Raw genomic sequence first — 18822 nt, 5'->3', positions numbered from 1 at the left:
GACCGACAGGTCTCCCGCGCCAGTGGAGGGGTCCCGCAATGAGGCGCCCTCTCCTGCGCGGCCCGTAACTCACGTAGTCTCCGCGGGTCGCGCTGCGCGCACACCTCCCGGATATGGCGTCATTCGCAGCCCAACATGGCGGAGATCAGACAACGTAAACAGAGTGGCGACCACAGAGGTGTGAATGCGGGTGAGTTTTTCTTACATTTTCTCGGGAGGATCACGAGATTCGAGGCCCCCGCGACATCCCGCGGTCTCGAGGGAGTGCGGCGCGCCGAGGGAAAATGGCGGACGCGCTTTTGGGCCGCAGTGCATGTGTTCCGAGTGCCAGCTGCAGCGGTGCTCGCGCCGCCTCCCGTATCTTCTGTCCTGGACATTTCGCACCCCCCCCCCCCCCTCCCACCCGGGTCCCGGCGCAGCTCAGTAGAAAATCACCGAGGCCTTCTTTTTCCGCGTAACGTCCCCTAGATGCGACGGGTTAACCTCAAAAACTGGGAGAAGGGACCGTTACGTCTTCGGCTCCGTGACAGGACCCTCTGACAGGCACCTGTCAAAGAGGTCTCGAGGACAGCCTGACGGCGATTCGGTCCATCGACCTTGTCGAGTGCCGTTTCTTCCCAGATAGGGCAATTATCGAGCTTCTAAACGAATCCTCGGGAAAAGCGCCGAGTAATTCGCGGTGAGGTTAGAGGTTACTCCGTGGAGGCGTCGCCCTGGCGTATCGGCGCAGCGTAACCTGTCCAGGGTTTGCGTCACCGGGTGTTCATAAATAAAGGCTTACGCACGGCGCGCATAAATGACGTTTCCGTGAAAGGCGAGATTCTGTCATCGGGCGACCGTTGGCTCGGCGCCCCTGCACGTGCTGCCTCCTGGCGGCCGTTGCGCGCGCCTCCGCCCGACTGGAGAGGGAACTTTGAACCTCGGGGCACGGAACTCCAAGGAGACTAAGCGTCGAACAATCGGCAATGTTGACGATCCCGTGCTCGATAGTCTCGCTCGGTACTGTTTTTTCGACTGAACTTCGCCCTGTCGCGCGAACAAATCATGACTACGGAACGGCTCGTTCAGAGATACATGCTGGAATACTTATAGGTCGCAAGGGACTGCGGAATCAATCGGGACGTAAAGTGGAACCTCCACCGGTGCAGCACTTTTTGGAACCATTCGATTCTCGTTAGCCGTCACCTACGTCGAGTAAAGCCGAACCATTGTCTCAGGCTAGAGGAGGGACTTTGAACTTTGAACCCGTCACTGAAACGAAACCTAGTGATTGGTCGGCAAGGCTAATTATTCGTGGGCCCATTAATGTCAATAACTCAGCTGAATTCTTACATTATTCATGCCCTTATATCGGCCACTTGTAAGCTACGAGTTATTCAAGCAAGTCTTATCGCAAGTGAAAGTACGTACCGTGAGGTGTTCTGGATTATTCGCTTTCTTCTCTTTTTATTTATTTACCTTTTTTTATTTAAAAAGCACTGAGAACATAAATTGGAAATAAATCAGCCCAATCGTCGCGCGGCTTCTCCGAGTTCTTTGGGGGAGGGAAAACGCATACGAGGCGCCTTTCGGAATTCACGTTCCACATTATTCCTCGCACTCTCTTTACCGCTGGGCAGCGATCAAAGAACCGCCGGGATAATCAAGGATTTCTCTTCATTTGCCCGGCCGCGCAAAGGGAAAAAGGCAGGGATTAAAGGGGGGGAGGATGCGGGGAAAAACGGAAGGAAAGGGCAGAAGGAACGAATCCCCGCGGAAACGCGCGCGGAAAGATTGTAATTACGCGCGCGGACGCGCGAGTCCGCTGGACCGTCACTTCGTTGTCGCGGAAAAGTCCTCCTCCTCCCCCCCCCCTCCCTTAACGCGCGGAAATAAAGCGGAAGAGGCTTTTCAAAGTCCCGGCAGGCAGGGAGTTCTCGGACGGGACGAACGCATTTGAGGAAACTCCGTTGTTGGGAATTAATCCACGCGGAAAGGCGGGGAATAAAGGACGCCGCGGGCCTCGAGATTCAAAATCGATTTCCGCAACGGCATCGAGGTATACCCCGCAAGGCCGGGGAGTTCACCTGATAATCTCAAAAATTGATATCCGCTCGAATTCGACCCCCTCCCGAATTTTGTCTCGGTAATTACACGGGAATGTTCCACTTGCCTCGATTCCGCCAGAACGCATTTCCGGTCGCTCGGGTATTTTTTTTTCTTTTTTTTTTTTCAAATTAATTCCCAGGCGAACCCCCCGCGAGGTTTGCGCGCTTTGTAGATGGGTTTTATCTCCTTCCGTTTTCCCCCCGTCGGCTCGAAGTTTTCCTCCCTTTTCGCGCTGTTTCCACGGTTTGCGTGTAAAAAACGTGTGGACCCTGGTGGACCACGCAAAGCGCCCCCTCCTCCTCGTGGGGGGGGGGGGGGGAAAGGGGACCGAGAGAGAGGGACATGAGCGCACACGTGACTCACATGGAACACCCTTTGTACATGGGGGGGGGGGGGGGGAGGGGAATCGAAAAATCCCGACGCGAGTGTCGGAATTTTCTTTTGATTATCCGACATGCAGTGCGCCGCCGGTCCGCGAGGGGGGGTCGCGGAGCCGCGAGTTTACGACCGTGGGTCGTGCAATTTATTCATCCCGGTAATTAGCATACCAGTGAGCGGGAAAGAGACTCGGAACGGGGGGGAGAGGAGAGGATGTGCCAAGAGAGGAGGAACCCATTTCGCTCCGTCGCGGCACCTAATCCAATTTCCGGAATTAAAAAGTATCAAAGGGAAAAATATATTCGCCCTGCTCGTTTAAGCATCCCGCGTTTGCGCGCGTGCCAGGATAATCATACCGCCGAATTTAATTCGAATGCACCCTCCCTGTAGGGGAAAAAAACAAAGACCGGCCCTTTTCTCGTCACCCACTTTCGAAGGGCCCATTAACGAAACCCCGGTAAGCACTTGCGTCCAGTCTATGCCTACGAGTGTGAAAGTCGTCGACAATTATGGAACGGGACAGGTTTATTTCTTTTCTAAATGTTCGTAATGGAGCGTGGCAAACGTTGACGCGGTATCCCGTGATTTTCGAGCAAGAGACTGTGGTCCCCCGTTCAAAAAATCCCCGATAGAACGACGAAGAGGATTCGCGGAATTATTGGAGAATTTAGCAAGCGCGCGCGAATTCTGCCGCGCTCGCGCGGGGGGGGAGGGGAAGGGGAGAGGCGGTTTCCGCTTTCGTGCGCAATTTTTCCCCAATAATCTGGATGACTGTTTGTTTTTCGACTTTTTCTCCCTTCTATTTTGTATATTTTTTTTTTCTCCTATTTTTTTCCCCCCCTCACGCGGAGCCCGGAATTATTCGCGAATCGCTCGCCGACACGCGCGACTCGGGCAACTCCATTTCTCGCATGAATAATGCCCTTTCGTGCTCTCTGATTTTTTATTTTCCACGGTTTCTTGCCCTTTTTCCGAGTTTAATCGCTCGAGGAGTAATTTCGAGCGGGGCGGAAATGCGGATTTTCCCGCAAATATATACGGCAGCAGAAGTACACGAATCAAGCTGTACATTTCTGCAGGTGTATATTAATATATATATACGTGTGTACAGGCACCATCCACCCAATTCGGCTCGCTAATTAAACTTGTATTACTTAGTCAAATGAATCCGTAGCCAATCGGTTGTATGAGCCGTTAATTACGTTTCGGCCGGCTGAACAAAAATGTCCTGGCTGGGATTATTCATTTCCCCCTGTTTATTTTTCATGCTCTTCAAGATTTCCCTCAGAGCCTCGGCTGAGCCGTGAAAAAAGATCTGTAAAACCTCCTTGTCGACGCGAAGAATGGAAAATGGGAAGGAATCATCATCCGGAAATAAATCCTTTTTTTTTTTTTATTTCCCCTTTCGCGCCGATGCAGACGTTCGTCGAGCAGTCCACGATAACCGTGGATAACCCGAAGAGAGGTAGGGAATTAGTTTCCGTTTTATTTTTTCCGAGGTTATGAATGCGTTTAAAGGGCGGCTGGTGGCCAGGGAGGCTCGAGAGGAGACATAACCCTCTGACTCGCGTCCGTCCCCCGCGATAAATCTCATTTGTCATAAAATATTCGAGCCGCCCGCGCGATATACATCTCCCGGCCATAGTTTCTTAAATAAATATTCCGCGGGTTTAAAGCACCCGGCGTAAACGCTCGTAGGCCGCGCGGCGGGCCGTTAACTCGGGGTTTTAGAGCTCGCGCATCCGTCCTGCAAATCCATTCCCTGCCGGCGCGGTTTTGATCGCGGACATCAAACCCCTCCTATGCAAGCCGGGGGCGATGGATGCGCGATAAACGCGCCGCATCCAAATTGAAAATGCCACCGGTTCTTTCGACCGAGTCCCTCGCCGCGCAGCCCCCGCCGGACAGAGCGAAGACCCTTTGGAAAAAATATACCGGCTCGTTAAAAAAAAAAAAGAAAGAAAAAAAAGTACTCAAAAGATCCTACGTATCTCGCCGGAAACGCGTGACCACAAGTGTGCGTAAGTGCCCGCATTATCGCAATAAACACCGGGCCAAGGCTAGCGAAATTATCGTTTCCATTCAGGAAGCCCGGAGTCCCGACGTCGTTGATCCCATTATGTAATTGGAGCAGTGGGCTACCCGGGCGTATGTTTTTCGTGATAACCCGGCAGACACGGTCGAGCCCCGTCCAGGAGATTCCGGGGACGAATATAGGCCGAGGAGATACGAATAAATTATTATGGCGATATCGGAGCCATATTAACCGGGTGATTAACTAACCCATTGATAGCGAGCTCCAGGGGAGAGATAACCCCATGGAGGACGAGATAAATTCGCGGGTTTCAATTAACGGAATTATCGCGGGGAGGAGATCAACTGAGGAACACCCTTATCTGGGGAATGTGGCGGCGTCGACGCGGGAGAAGAAACGCGAGGAGCCACTTATATTTATTTATTCTAACTCGACGGAGGTTCCGAGGCAAAACAAACCTCGAGAGTGGTTTCTGGGAGGAGGGACCAGGCCCTGCCAGTATTTCCCGATCGCGGAGGGCTGCCAACTCGGCTGCACCTTCGTCCGCACCTCGAGATGCACCTACCACCGGCAGCTGCAGCTGCAGTCGCGCACCCACTGTCGACGTAAGGCCACTTCCATCCCGGTATTTCTAGTGGTTGACGCGTTCTCGACTTAGTGTCTCGCGAGAGCTCGCCCTCTCGGCGGGTTTCTGGCTCGTCGAGGAAAATCTACGCGAGGAAGTCGCCCGTGGTGCGAGGAACTTCCCGGGGAGGATGAGCGAGAGGAGGAGGTCGACTCTCCGGAGGAGAGAGTCGGCCGAAAGGAGACGCGCGGTGGCGGCCACTCATCCCGGAACCACATTTAGAACGAGCAGTAATTTTGGAACGGCCGTGAAGTCGGATTTGCCATCCGAGAGCCGGCATGATTCTGGAACCAGTGGACGTCGCGGAACCGACTGCACGTATCGGACGGACTTCCCGAACGGCGACGACCTATCAGGTGATTCTCGAGGGTGGACTCGTCCAACTCTCACCTGGACGTTGATAAGCCGATAATCGGTCCCGGGGATTACGTCCTTTCCCGGGCTTGCGAACGACGCCCGACTTGGCGCCCCATTGACGGCGGCGGCTAATTCGCCGTTTCGACTCTTCCTCCTATCGATCGAGATATCCCTCGATTTTGGAGCCAAACCCTCATTTTGGTGCCGAGCTCGGTGCAGCGGCTGGCGACGATCGTCGCGTTTAATCGACTAATGCGACGACGATAATTAAACGTTGCTCGTCGGATCCCAAGTCTCCCGATACTCGACGCTCTTGACCCAGATACGGATTAATTCGATTTCGAGATCGCGAGAGCTCGATCGTTCCGTCCGAGCTGCCCTATCTCGATTTTCAACGCCTATGCTCCCACCCTGGGGAAAAAAAAAAGAAATTCGGTTGACTGAAAGAACTATATGCACTGCTACCAGATCACTGCTACATCGATATCATTTTGTCTTCTCAACAACATAATTGTTTTTCGCAATTATACATGATTCATATCATTTCAGTCAACTAGTCTTTTTTCTAAGTGCACCGAGAGAGGTGCGCCTTGTATTCCGAATTTCAAATTTTGTCATTTAATATCTTTGAAGAACACTCTGTACTCCATTAAGATTGATAGGAATTCTTTTAATCCGATTTGAGTTCTTGAAGATTTATTTGATTCGAAGAATGCTTGCTATTAGTTCCCTCGAGGAAGTAGATACGGTTTTACTGGTTTTACTGGTTCTACTGGGGAGAAGTAGAAGCAACGTCCGTGTCTGACCGTACCATTTCCACTTGATTATTTGGATACTCGATCGGCATAGACGGGGATCGGCGATCTCGCGAAAGTCACGAGAATAATCGACGAAATTCCCCGGCATTACGGCGCATCGTATTCCGAGGATCCATTGTTCCAGGATGCGAAACTGCATTACGCGATAGGAGATTCGCGCGGCCAAGGGCGAGCTCGTTGCTCGGCTCGAGGTATAACGAGAGCAAAATGGGAGGAATGGGATTTCCGACCAATCACGAGCAACGTATACCGCCGGGTTGTTCGGAACTTCGTTTGCGGCCGGGGAATCCGATTTCTTGTAGTTTCAATTGTGCGAGATTGATAAGGCGAGGGAGGTCGGAAGTCGACGAGCCCGAAAAGGGGTTCGACGAGAGGTTCGTCAGAGTTGCCATATGGGGCTTTTTCCGGGCTTTTCTTCGTTGGAATCATGACGAGCCGGTTATTTAATTTATGCTAAATCTTAGAGCCGGGAGATGAAATTAGCCCGATGCGGTTTGGCTCTTTTGGGCAACGAGTTGACGCGTATGCCAAAGTCTAGAAAATATTCGCGGTACATGTCCGGGACGTGTCGCGGATTGGTTCCTTCGGCTTGTATACTTGAGTTGCCAAAAATGTCTATTTCCGACCTCTGACGTCCCAGTCGTTAATCGAACTAGAAACTATGTCCGCCACGAGTGCGGCTCCCTTTCGAAAATTGGCGACCAGCAATGCCTTATTTATATTTTATCTCCCCCGTTTATTAAAATGATACCCAACGCGGAGGAGAGGCTCGTACACGTAATCGCGGTCTGATTCCCAGATCGATTTCGATTTCGACTGGGGACCCATGACAAATAGCCGGCCTTCTGTCGAGCTCGAACGTTCATTAATCGGCGAGTGCGGCCGTGTTAATTAGCGCTCTCGATTGATCCGATCGTCCGGATTTGGGGTGCCAGGGTGAAAGGCTTTTCCAAAATGGACTCGGTCGGTGATTACGAGAGGCGAGGACAGGGTTTCCAGAGATACGGTGGGAAAGAACATCCGGAAATTCATCATCTAACGAGAGGAAAAAAAAAAAAGAAACAGAAACTTGCATTAACCATGTTTCAGACTGCAAAATCGCGGTTTCGTTTTCGTGACTTATCCTTCGTCTTATCGGTGGACAATTGTATCCGATCCGTGTCGCATTTCTTCGTGAGGTGGATTATCGCGATTGTAATATCCGAGACTCGACTACGAGGAAATTGGCTGAATACGCGGCTGATCTTATTAACAACCTGTATGGACATCGGGTCGTCGAAATTCGGGAAAGTTAAATCCCCGCCGCTGCTAAACCTGCGGATGAAGTTGAAATGTCAGAGTGTACGCAAACACAAAACGTACGTTTCACGGAGAGTTCCTGGCCTGCGTTGCCCAATGAAACCAGTTCATTTGCGCGAGAGCGAAGCAACACGGCCCTGCCCGTCCGTCAGCCCGACAAACATCAATTGTTGCTCATTGTAGCGAGTAAAACGGCAAACAGCACCGGCCGTGCCGGAGTTTAGACAAATCGGAGGGACAGCGATGTATTCGCTGTCAATAAGGGATATTTCCATTTCGCGGAAATGAAGTTGTTTGAGTCAACAACTCGCTGTTTGTCGAATCGAGACGCGCCATTGCCGGTTGAGTTCTTCGATTTTTTTCAATTTTTTCAATTTTTATTTTTTCAGTTTTTCAATCCGCCATCAGAAACCCCTCGCTCCGTCAACATCGCCGTTTCCAATATTTCTATTTTATTCCTCCCTTAATTTCTTACCTTTACATTCTCCCTCCGCGGAAATCCTCGCACTTACTCAAACGGTCTCAGCTTAAACCAGTCTTTTTCAAAATTGCTTTCAGCCCCGAAAGTCACGATGACGTCCCTAGACGAGAACGTGAATCGCATTCGGCGGGAGCATAAAACGGCCGAGAGATTTGGTGAGTTCCCCGCCGGCAATTACTTCGGTCCCTTGAATGGTTCGTCTCCTTTTTTCCCGTTTTGTCGTATTTTTATTTTTGTTCCTTTGACCGTACGCTTTATTCCTGGATTTTCGAGTGGCCGGCACCGCGCATCGCGGGGACAGGGGAGGCGAAGTTTGATTAAACAGGAGTAAAAGAAAAAAGGAGCAAGGCGGCCACTTTGAAACTCATAACTTCGGCCGATTCCTAGTAACGAAATGGCTCGTCGGGGAATGATATTACGTCGCGCGGGAGCCGTTTTGTAAATCCTTTTATCTCGTTTTTCGCGGGCCGGCGATTCGCCGAGCTCGCATACGTGACGTACGGAAAAAGACAACGTGTCAGGTTTGCATGGTCATATTACCGCTTGGAACGTGCTCGCTTCGTCGTGTCAATGGTCAAGGTCCCGTGTATGTACGATGAGCATGAATTAATACTCGACGACGTTAAGTGCGCGAGCACAAGAGGCGAGAGCTTCCCCGTCAAAAGAGAGCTTTTTTCACCGCAAAGCCGTGGCTTCCTTCCCTCCCCCTAGGCCTCCTTTTCGTCATAAGCGAAATCTGGGTCGGCGCCATTATACCCTAAAAGACGAATTAAATTGCGAGACTTTCGCTTTTCACTCCCCCTGAGTCTTACTTTTCATTTTGCCCTCTTTCCGGTTTGACCTCTGAGAGGCTTGAGTGAAAAAAAGTCTTGGAAAAAGTCCAGGTCCGGCTTTTAGACCATCCGAGGTATCAGCTTCGCTCAAGACGCGTTTATCTCACGTTTTGCCGGGATCCTGAAATTGAATATTTTGAATCTTGAATTTTTATCGAGAAACCTACAGTCCTTTCAGCTAGTTTAATCCTGAGGAGTGAGCGGTCAGAATTATTTATTGAGTTTTCGTATCTTTTAGATGAACTCGGCAGGCGGGAGAGGATAGAGAGGCTCTCGATGGATGACAATGGGGCCGATGGAGCCGATGGGGAGGACTCCGGAAGACCCATCCAAATCGTCCTGGCACAACCTGACCACACCTTCGAGCTGGACGAGGATGCCTTGGCCGAGATCCTGTTGCAGGACGATATCAAGGACCGCAGCGTCGTCGTCGTTTCCGTCGCCGGCGCCTTCAGGAAGGGCAAGAGTTTCCTACTCGACTTCTTCCTCCGTTATATGAACTGCAAGGTACGTTGGCTACGACCCAAGATCGAAGTACGGCAAGGGGAGTACGTATCGTTGACAGAAAATAATTTTTGAAATGAATAAATTAATTCCCGAGTGCAGTACGGCCAGGGCCTCGACACGGGGGAGTGGTTGGGCAGCGAAGAAGAGCCACTGAGAGGCTTTTCCTGGCGAGGGGGCTCGGAAAGGGACACCACGGGTATCCTGATGTGGTCGAAGATCTTCCAAGGTACCCTGCCGAGTGGAGAAAAAGTCGCCATTATATTAATGGACACCCAGGGTGCGTTCGACAGCCAGTCCACGGTCAGAGACTGCGCCACCGTCTTCGCCCTGAGCACGATGGTGTCCTCGGTACAAATCTACAACCTCTCACAGAACATCCAAGAGGACGACCTCCAGCACCTTCAGTTGTTCACCGAGTATGGGAGGCTCGCCCTGGAGAAGTCGGGGAGCACGCCCTTCCAGAGGCTCCAGTTCTTGGTGAGGGATTGGAGCTACCCTTATGAGGCCGAGTACGGAGCCGAGGGAGGGAAGAAGATCCTCCAGAGAAGGCTGGAAATCTCCAACCGACAGCATCCAGAACTGCAAAGCCTGAGGAAACACATTACGTCGTGTTTCTCCGACATATCCTGCTATCTGTTGCCTCATCCTGGCCTCAAGATCGCTACTAATCCAAAATTCGACGGAAGGCTCTCCGAAATCGAGTCGGAATTCAAGGAACAACTGAAGGTGTTAATCCCCATGCTCCTGGCACCTGAAAACCTGGTGACCAAAAAGATCAATGGTCAGGTCGTCTTGGCCAAAGAGTTGCTGGAGTACTTTAAGAGCTACATCAAGATCTATAAGGGCGACGAGCTTCCGGAGCCCAAAAGCATGCTTGTGGTGGGTTTCAATTTTTCCTTTCCATTTTCTTGAAGTATACTTCTGCCTTCAGTCGTTCGAACAGAAATCTTGACGTTTTCGCATTCAGGCTACAGCGGAAGCTAATAACCTATCGGCTGTGGCCGAAGCGAAGGACCTGTACCTCCAGATGATGGAATGCGTTTGCGGAGGGACGAAACCCTTCCTGGCAACGGCACATCTCGAGTCGGAGCATCAGCGATGCGTAGACAAGGCTCTTCATCAATTCCAAAATAAGCGGAAAATGGGAGGAGAGGAATTCAGTCTGACCTACATGGAGAAATTACAGAAGGTACGGGAATGGGACTCGAGCGAAGGACAAATATTGAATTATGAGGATTATTTTTAATCGATTGGCACTCATTTTTTCTTGTTTCGTAGGACATGGACGATGCATATCTCCAATTCAAAGCTCACAACGAGAGCAAGAATATCTTCAAGGCGGCCCGAACCCCGGCAGTGTTTTTCGCGATCGCTGTGACAATGTACATCCTCTCCGGGGTTTTCGGCCTCGTCGGTCTCTACACATTTGCCAACATCTGCAACCTCGTCATGGGCATCGGTCTGCTCACGTTGGTTCTGTGGGCGTACATCAGGTAAACCATCCAACCGTCATTACTCCACGTTAGGCGCCGTTTAATGCTCCGTTGCGCCACTAGTCGCACCGTTTCTTTCATTTCCCGCACGCGCACTCCACATGCAACGGAGTTTCCTTCAAAGGACTTCGATTATGATCGACAGGTACAGCGGGGAGTTTGCAGAGCTGGGCACGCAAATAGACGATCTAGCGAGCATGTTATGGGAAAATGTAAGTACTCAGAGCTGCCGAAATCCGTCGTCCATCTGTCTTGTTTCTAAGGGGTTGCGATCGTTAATCAGTCGCTTCTAATGGTCAATTAATCGACGTCCCACGAGTCAAAGCATAGAGGAAAGGATCTCAAACCTTAACCCCATAGAAGGTGGAGGGGCTCCTGAAAATTATTTTCATATAACATATTCGAAAACCATCTTTCCGACGTTACTAACCAATAATCAACTCGCCGTGTACAGACGCGACCACCTCTAGTTTCATCCAATTTCGAATGTACAAACCGTGTGATTCTCTAGAAAAAAAAAAAATCTTAACAGGACTTTCGAAAACAAGCGATCGTGTATTCGTACATCCGAAATGAGCTCCCTTTAAGAGCTCCGGCCCTTTAATCCAACCCTTCAAGCATCTCGGTCGATCATCGTAATCAAGATTCCGGACTAATCGACTAACACGTAGTATTTTCTATTCCAACAGGCCTGGCTATGCGCTCGCCTAATTCACAAACTGCGATACCTAATCCTGTCCATCTTCGTAACGATATTAGCCATCCCCACCTGTACCATATTCTACGTTCACCTGCGGAAACACCGTTTCATCTGATCCGACGAACCCCCCTCTCCCTCCGATTACTTATGGTTTACCTTACTTTCAGATTAAGTTATTACGAATGATTTCCCCTGCACTTAAAGTAGTTCACAACGCTATATCCATGTACGATTGCGTTTCGTAAGTCCGTTTATTTCTACCCCTCTGTGCCTACCCTCGTGGAAGAGCAAGACTCGCGGTTTCCGTCGTTGTCTCTCCTTAATACCGTTTCTTTCGCTGTCTTTTTTTCTACTGTCTCTTTCTCTCTTTCTCTCTCTCTTTCTCTCTATGTCCCTAACATGTGCGGAGTACTAACCGGATCGAGACTGAAAGGTATAGTAGTTTCAGCATGCTCTAACGTAAACGTTAAACGTTGTCATTAGCAAAGTTCATTAGATTGCGATGGTCTTCATTTTCTGCTTACGGTACATCGTTTTCTTTACGTTTGCTTCACGTTAAATGTCCCTTCGATTGTCGTTGTGATTGTCGCTTATAAATTTAGTTCTATATAAAGATATCCCTGCCAGGTGTAAGGTGTTGCATGTTTCATCCACCTGGCAGAACTGTTACTTTCGTGATCGTTAAGATTATCATATCGCAGATGTTCAATTCACCGGAAAGGAATTGATTTTATTTACACGAGCTCTTGAAATCTCGCCAGTATGAGTGTGGGATTCGTCGATTCGAGGAGGTGTATGACTACATTGAATTTTTGATTCTGTTCAGTTCATGAAGCCGCTCTACCAACAGTTCGTGGAGAAATCGGTATCAGTTGCCGTGGCACAGGCTGCTGGAATGGCGACGAACACGACGTTAAATGCCACAATGACAGTCAATGGCAAGCCTAAGTTGTCCTAATACTAACCCCCCTAATCCCCGAAAAGAAAGGAAATACGAAAAAAATAAAACTCCCCGATGCTCAGGCACGAAGCTCAAAGAAAAAGGAGAGACTTCCGACGATCCCGTTCGACTATCAAGAGCGGTTTTGCGCGTTTTCGGCGTAGCTAAATTATATATCCGGACTTGTCGACTATTTACGGTCTTCACAGGTCTTGACTAATTGAGCAGACCACGAATGAGGTATTACAATTTTTTTGGTGGTTTTTTTTTATCAATTTTTATTTGGCGTCAGTGCTAAGTCACGTGGCTCATGATGCGTTATAAACTCAAGATGATTGTGATGTATGTACAGTATACCTCGATTAAGGATCAGTGTTAGATTGTTGAAAATCATTATTATTACTGTCTATGGTCATTAATATAATATTGTTATAAAAATAAACTCTTGTACTTAAGATTACGTCGTCATTGTAGCACGATCCAACGACGTTGCATTGTCGTGAGGGATAGACGCACACCTTTTGCTTTCAGGAGAGAGTGGCATTGTTTTTTGAGATTTTTATTCTTTCTCTATTTTTTCTTATTGTTCTCTTCGATCCTTTTATTACTAAATCAGAGCTTACATGAGCGAGACGTGCCAGCTAAAATGAATAGCACCACGCGACTTCGGGCATGCGGAATATTGTAAGAAAAGCTGCATGCAGTGGTTCATTTTTTAAATTAGTAACTTGTATATGGATTGCGACAGTGTATACAAGGAAGGAGTCGCTAACAATGCACGATGACACTTCGAGCATTTTGCGAAGTCGATATTGCGATCATCTTGCCGTATTTCCGCAAAGCTTCTCGCATCTCCGCAAAGCTTGCCGTATTTCCGCACAGCAACTTGCTGTTGATGTTTCCATTAATGGAATCGGGTAAATAATGGTCAATTTTTTTTAATTTTTTTTTTTTTGCGGGCCGTTGGCGATTCTCTGTGGGATTCCTGCCTCGGCTGAATTCGGCTTACTGCGATAGATTTTACTTCCTTAAGAGACATATTATATTTTATTTTATTTTACGCTTAATGCCTGCGATTGCACACTCGTTGCGTTGTTTTTGGATGTGCTTCAATCGGACGTAGGTTGGCGGTGGAGGAGGTGAAAAAGAAAAGAAAGAAAAGAAAAAAAAAACGATAAAACAGATTTCCACGGAGAGTTTTTATTATTACGTTTTAAGAGAACTAGGGGCAGCGAGGGTGTAGCTAGAAGTTAAGTAGTAATCCACTCATGCAAAGTGGCTAGAGCCGAGAGTATATTATACCGAAATAGCTGAAGACATTTAACAAGTAACCGTTAGCAATACGCGGAACTGCAATAGCCCATGTGTAAACGGCAATTGAATCAGGGAGAGAGTAAAAAGTAACGGAGCATGGGGAGCTTCACTAACCGATAGGCGACTAATGGTACTCCAACATCGCGGAAATTAAAGCAATTCGAAGAGGAACGATAACGGAACGCCGTGGCCTCTGCGTTGTTCAAATATTTACGTAAGCGCGTTGAGTAAGGGAATTCAATAGATTTTAAGGGAAGCCATCTACGAAGAACAGCGATTACGAGCCGACTTAAAAAGATGGTTTTTCTTAAACGTCACGCCGAGAAGCTCAATTTCGATTTAATTCTTTAGAGAGGTTCTGGTTCATCCAGCTCGCTCTTTACGCACTCAATGTCAAGAGACGTATTTATTATATATTTTGGGTAGTCCTCGGTTTACCGAACGCGTGCGAACTTTAATAAATGATGTGCCGTGCTCTCTCCGCGTTATCGAACGGAGGCGCCATTTTGTTAAGATACCTCCCTATGAATAGTTTTGTAGTCATTCCGAAACTCGACCGCTGCGGTCCGCCGTAATCCGCTCAAACGTGATTTCTACGATTTGCTTCACTTAGCAAGGAGTGTATCAGTAGATAGCTCTTTTCGCGGCAATCTGCTCATGCAATGTACTCAAATGTATCCTCGTATTCGAGTCCAGATAAGCTTCGCGTGAACGTTCCTTCGAAGTGCAAGTCGGCTGGCACTCGGCGACGAAAGTGCCATTGACGAAATCCTTAGTTATTTGCATTACACCGATCGCCATTGTTATGTGATCGTGTAACATGGAAGTGCTTACGCGACGCCATGTGAATTTTTTAAGCCTCGTAACTGTTCGCCTCGTGAGATGTAAACACTTTTTTGGTGGTTCGTTAAATTGCAATCCGGTATGACAACGATTATCCAACTAGAAGAAAAGCATCTTTTCCAGTGAAGAATGTAATAAAAATCGTACGTGTATTCACGCGTTAGGACACGCGTTACTTCATGTCGAGGTAAAACGTTTGTCCAGGGTTATTCGTCACAATTTATTTAGAGATTCATTTACTTCGTGTGAAGTGCTAATCTATATAATAAACTCGTTTACATGAGATCCAGCGACACGCAGAACATAGCTAGAGAGGAAATTAATGATTATGATATAAGAAATTCTAGGCAGAAATAAATGCATATTTTTGTATTTATAAGAAATGTGTGGTTTCTTTATTCCATTTATACGACCCAAATTTCTTAGGAATATGTCAAAACGGTAGAAATCTATTTTTTTTTTCGCTTCGTAATACCTTATTTTATTTGAATCTTAATTATTCTGTGTACCACACCTAGGTTTTGAACATTTTTCGCACCATGCCCTCGAATCTTTTCTTAGCATCGAGCAGAACCGCGTTGTATCCAGCAAGCTGTTCTCTTGCTACAGAATTTTTTGAATCTAATTCAACTACCCGTTTCATATCAGCTGCAGCTTTTTCAAAATCCCTCAAATTACCGTAAGCAGTCCCTCTTCTATACAATGCCTTCACATTGTTTTGTTCCTTAGCCACTATTTTATTACAAAGTGTAATCGTATGCTCGAAATTCTTCTTAGTCAGTTGACACCCAGCCATATTATTATACAACATCAAACGTAAAGTATTTATATCGTTAACCAATGTTTCATCTATTTCTAAATCTTCAATCGGTTCCAAAGTTATAAGAATTTTACAAGCCTTACTAAACTTATGAAAAGCATCGACATAACTGCCTGCTTTAAACAGCTGTACACCTACTTCTTTGTGCTTAAGTGCAATCTCATATTTCTCTTTTGGAGTCCACTCCCAAATTGACTTATATGGTTTGTGACTAAGTAAAATTATTTCAAATTTTATAACTATATCTTGATTCTGCCCTTCCTCAAAATGAGGCACTGTTATAGTAACCAGACTACGCTCGTTATCCATCATAGTATAAATGGCTCTCTCAACTTGTCGATCAAGATCCGTGTTTACCTCTCCAAGTGTAAGAGTCTTTGAGGATACCCCATCAAAGATTTCACTGGGCACTTTGCTACCCAAATCGTTCGGAAAACAACCAGTGACCTGAAGATTATCGATAAGAATGCTACAGACTGAACGCTCTGTGGGCTTTTTTGTAAATCCATCCCGCTGTAAGATCTGCTTTGTTATCCTTTTGTCAATTGATGACCAATCGTACGCCATAATCAAACAATTCCTTAGTTCCTTCAATAATAATACGGAAGAATGAATTTATTTGATCACAAACGTGACTAAGACCGCATACATGTCATACTCACTGCCAATGACCAGGAAAACAAATTCCTAACCTCAAATCGACGTCCAAGGTTGCTGAACTCGATTCTTGTACCGATGAATATATTCGGAGGGTAGTCAAGAATATCTGTGAATTATTTCATTGCGTCGTATAAAGGTGGCCTCTGGCGCCCGCTCCTTGAAATTATTTCACACTCGGTATGCATGCACATGTATGTATGTATGTACACCCGATGTATGTATGTATGTACGTGAGCTGCCAACGGCGACTGGTAGATGATACCGCCATCGTGAGTGCGCGAGCTCCTTTCAGAAATTCGTTGCGCCGCCATTCGTTGCCCCTTGGGGGCAAAAAAAGGTGAAAGCTAACGTACGAAACCAGAGGGCAGCACAGGATGCGATCTCACTATCCTGCCCGTGAGCAATCTCCCAACTCATCTCTGCTCATCTCTGTCTCTCTGTCCATCTTCTCTCTGTTGTGTCATGGAAGGCTGTGTCAAACATTCTCACTAGTTCTACTCTTTGCCGACTGATGTCACGACAAGGTCTAATTTGGCGACTCTGAGAGTATTTCGTGTCCCGCTGTTGGTAACGCTGCTGAGTCGGCACTTTACACTTTACAAATCCATTGTTTCTGACAACTGATCTTCGGCCCGTTCCAATTAATTTATTCATTCAATAATCAAAGGTTGAAAAGGTAATACTGTTTAATAAATGTTTCGTAGACTGTTTAACTAATACATAAAAGGAGATCCGCAATATTCTGTATCAATATCCTTGGTTTTGCAAAGTCATGTTACTTAACCTCGTTCATGTTCTATTTTCTTTATATTTCAATTGATACATTATATTATTATTTAATAGCAGGGTTTTTTACGTCGTTATACTTTACTTGTAACTCGTATTTAAGTTGACAATTATTGTCTTAGGTCTAATTTTACTTGATTTAGTATGTGTTCATTGTTAACCTAACATTACAAGTGGTTCTTGTACTTTGAGACATTAGGTTTGTTTATTGCAGATGTTCTTGACACGTTCAGAATATGACCGTGGGGTGAATACTTTTTCCCCGGAAGGGCGCTTGTTCCAAGTTGAATACGCTATAGAAGCCATTAAACTTGGTTCGACTGCAATTGGGATATGTACTTCCGAGGGAGTAGTCTTAGCTGTTGAAAAACGTATCACTTCACCTTTAATGGTCCCGACCACTGTTGAGAAAATTGTGGAAGTCGATAAGCACATAGGATGCGCCGTGTCAGGTTTAATGGCAGACTCGAGAACGATGATCGATAGAGCTAGAGTCGAATGTCAGAACCACTGGTTTACCTATAATGAAAAAATGACCGTTGAGTCTGCAGCTCAAGCAGTATCAAACCTAGCGATTCAGTTTGGAGATAGCGACGATGATGGCAGTGCCATGTCTAGACCATTCGGTGTAGCTATACTTTTTGCTGGCATTGATGAAAAAGGTCCGCAATTGTTCCACATGGACCCATCCGGTACTTTTGTGCAGTTTGATGCAAAAGCTATCGGGTCTGGCAGTGAAGGAGCTCAACAGTCGCTTCAAGAAGTTTACCATAAGGTAAATTTTTTAATACCTCTTTCAACTGGAACGTAATTCTTTTCCATCCTAAAAAATAGTATTTTAAGTACCCACATCCTAAATTTATTGTAGTCTATGACATTGAAAGAGGCAATAACGGCTGCCTTAACAATATTGAAACAAGTCATGGAGGAAAAATTGAATGGTACCAATATCGAAGTGATGACCATGACACCAGAAGCATTGTTCCACATGTTCGGCAAAGATGAACTACAGGAGGTGATTAAAGACATAGCCTAAGTTTTCGATCGTTATTTAGGCTCGAACTAATATCTCAAATCATGAATGAAATGGGTGACACGTTGCATACTTACTCAGTATTTATATTCACGCAATGGGTCTGTCGTTTTAAGAGTATACATTGTTCTTTTTCCTACATTGTCTATTCGCAGAGAAAAATATTGAAATATATCGCAGAAAAGGAAGAATCTTTTTAGAATCCTGGTGGTTCCTCATATTTATTTTCTTTCCCAGTACCTGTCATTCATTTCAAAGTTATCATTATTATTTCGTAATGACATTTCGATTGCAGACAAAAAGTGAGGGTGGCGTCTCAACATGTCCTCCAGAGTAATCGTGCAAAGTCAGTGTACCGCCCTTACACTGATTTAGCACACTAACCGACTAACATTTACGTTTTTTAACCGCCTTTCCCGGATTGATTATTCTAATCTAGGTAATAGAACTTCTACCGGCGTTAAGGGAGGAACCGGCAAGACAAAGATCGAACATCTCTGCCCCAACCACGAGATCCGCATCCATTGGTAGTGGCTAAGTTTGCAGGAAGAGGACCCGATCATTACCATGTAATTTCTATAACCTACCATGTTCCTATCGTATCGTAACAGTTCCTGAGACCTAACGTTGTTAACTAATAAACACGTTATTTTTATTATAACTAGCTAGACTGATTGCCCCAAGGTTTCTATTAACGCTTCAACGAGCACGGGATTAATTAATCTACATGGATTACCTTATTACCCTTTTTTAATGCTCAGCGATAATGGCGCAAGCTTGACTGCATCGATAGGAACGTTATCACGTAACAC

The 18822-nt window shown here is 46.8% G+C and overlaps 3 protein-coding genes across 6 annotated transcripts; 2 read left to right on the top strand and 1 right to left on the bottom strand.

Moving 5' to 3' along the window:
- Positions 1 to 114: 114 nt before the first annotated feature.
- On the top strand, positions 115 to 15041 carry LOC105697251 (atlastin). 3 transcript variants are annotated; one of them, XM_012420394.2, is made up of 8 exons: positions 116 to 190; positions 8159 to 8236; positions 9153 to 9421; positions 9521 to 10300; positions 10389 to 10610; positions 10700 to 10914; positions 11060 to 11126; positions 12441 to 15041. In XM_012420394.2, exons 1-8 carry the CDS (start codon positions 136 to 138, stop codon positions 12570 to 12572), a joined length of 1818 nt encoding a protein of 605 aa, XP_012275817.1. In that variant the 5' UTR covers positions 116 to 135; the 3' UTR covers positions 12573 to 15041. The 3 variants fall into 3 exon arrangements, with proteins under 3 accessions (XP_012275818.1, XP_012275817.1, XP_012275816.1); XM_012420393.2 differs by lacking the exon at positions 116 to 190 and adding an exon at positions 5099 to 5482; XM_012420395.2 differs by lacking the exon at positions 8159 to 8236 and having other exon boundaries at positions 115 to 190.
- Positions 13743 to 16262, bottom strand: LOC105697252 (70 kDa peptidyl-prolyl isomerase). 2 transcript variants are annotated; one of them, XM_012420398.2, is made up of 2 exons: positions 16224 to 16262; positions 13743 to 16119 (listed from the first exon to the last, which is right to left on the bottom strand). In XM_012420398.2, the coding sequence occupies exon 2, from the start codon at positions 16096 to 16098 to the stop codon at positions 15226 to 15228; it is 873 nt and encodes a 290-aa protein (XP_012275821.1). In that variant the 5' UTR covers positions 16099 to 16119; positions 16224 to 16262; the 3' UTR covers positions 13743 to 15225. The 2 variants fall into 2 exon arrangements, with proteins under 2 accessions (XP_012275821.1, XP_012275820.1); XM_012420397.2 differs by having other exon boundaries at positions 16194 to 16260.
- A 453-nt stretch (positions 16263 to 16715) lies between these two features.
- On the top strand, positions 16716 to 18212 carry LOC105697231 (proteasome subunit alpha type-5). The gene is made up of 3 exons (XM_012420364.1): positions 16716 to 16867; positions 17192 to 17752; positions 17846 to 18212. The coding sequence occupies exons 2-3, from the start codon at positions 17192 to 17194 to the stop codon at positions 18011 to 18013; spliced, it is 729 nt and encodes a 242-aa protein (XP_012275787.1). The 5' UTR covers positions 16716 to 16867; the 3' UTR covers positions 18014 to 18212.
- The last annotated feature ends 610 nt before the right edge of the window (positions 18213 to 18822 follow it).

This window comes from Orussus abietinus, unplaced genomic scaffold, assembly GCF_000612105.2.
Source record: "Orussus abietinus isolate OABI.00-Male unplaced genomic scaffold, Oabi_2.0 scaffold42, whole genome shotgun sequence".
NCBI lineage: Eukaryota > Metazoa > Arthropoda > Insecta > Hymenoptera > Orussidae > Orussus > Orussus abietinus.
The sequence above is the reverse complement of the archived record's forward strand: the minus strand, read 5'-3'. Positions and strand labels throughout refer to the sequence as shown.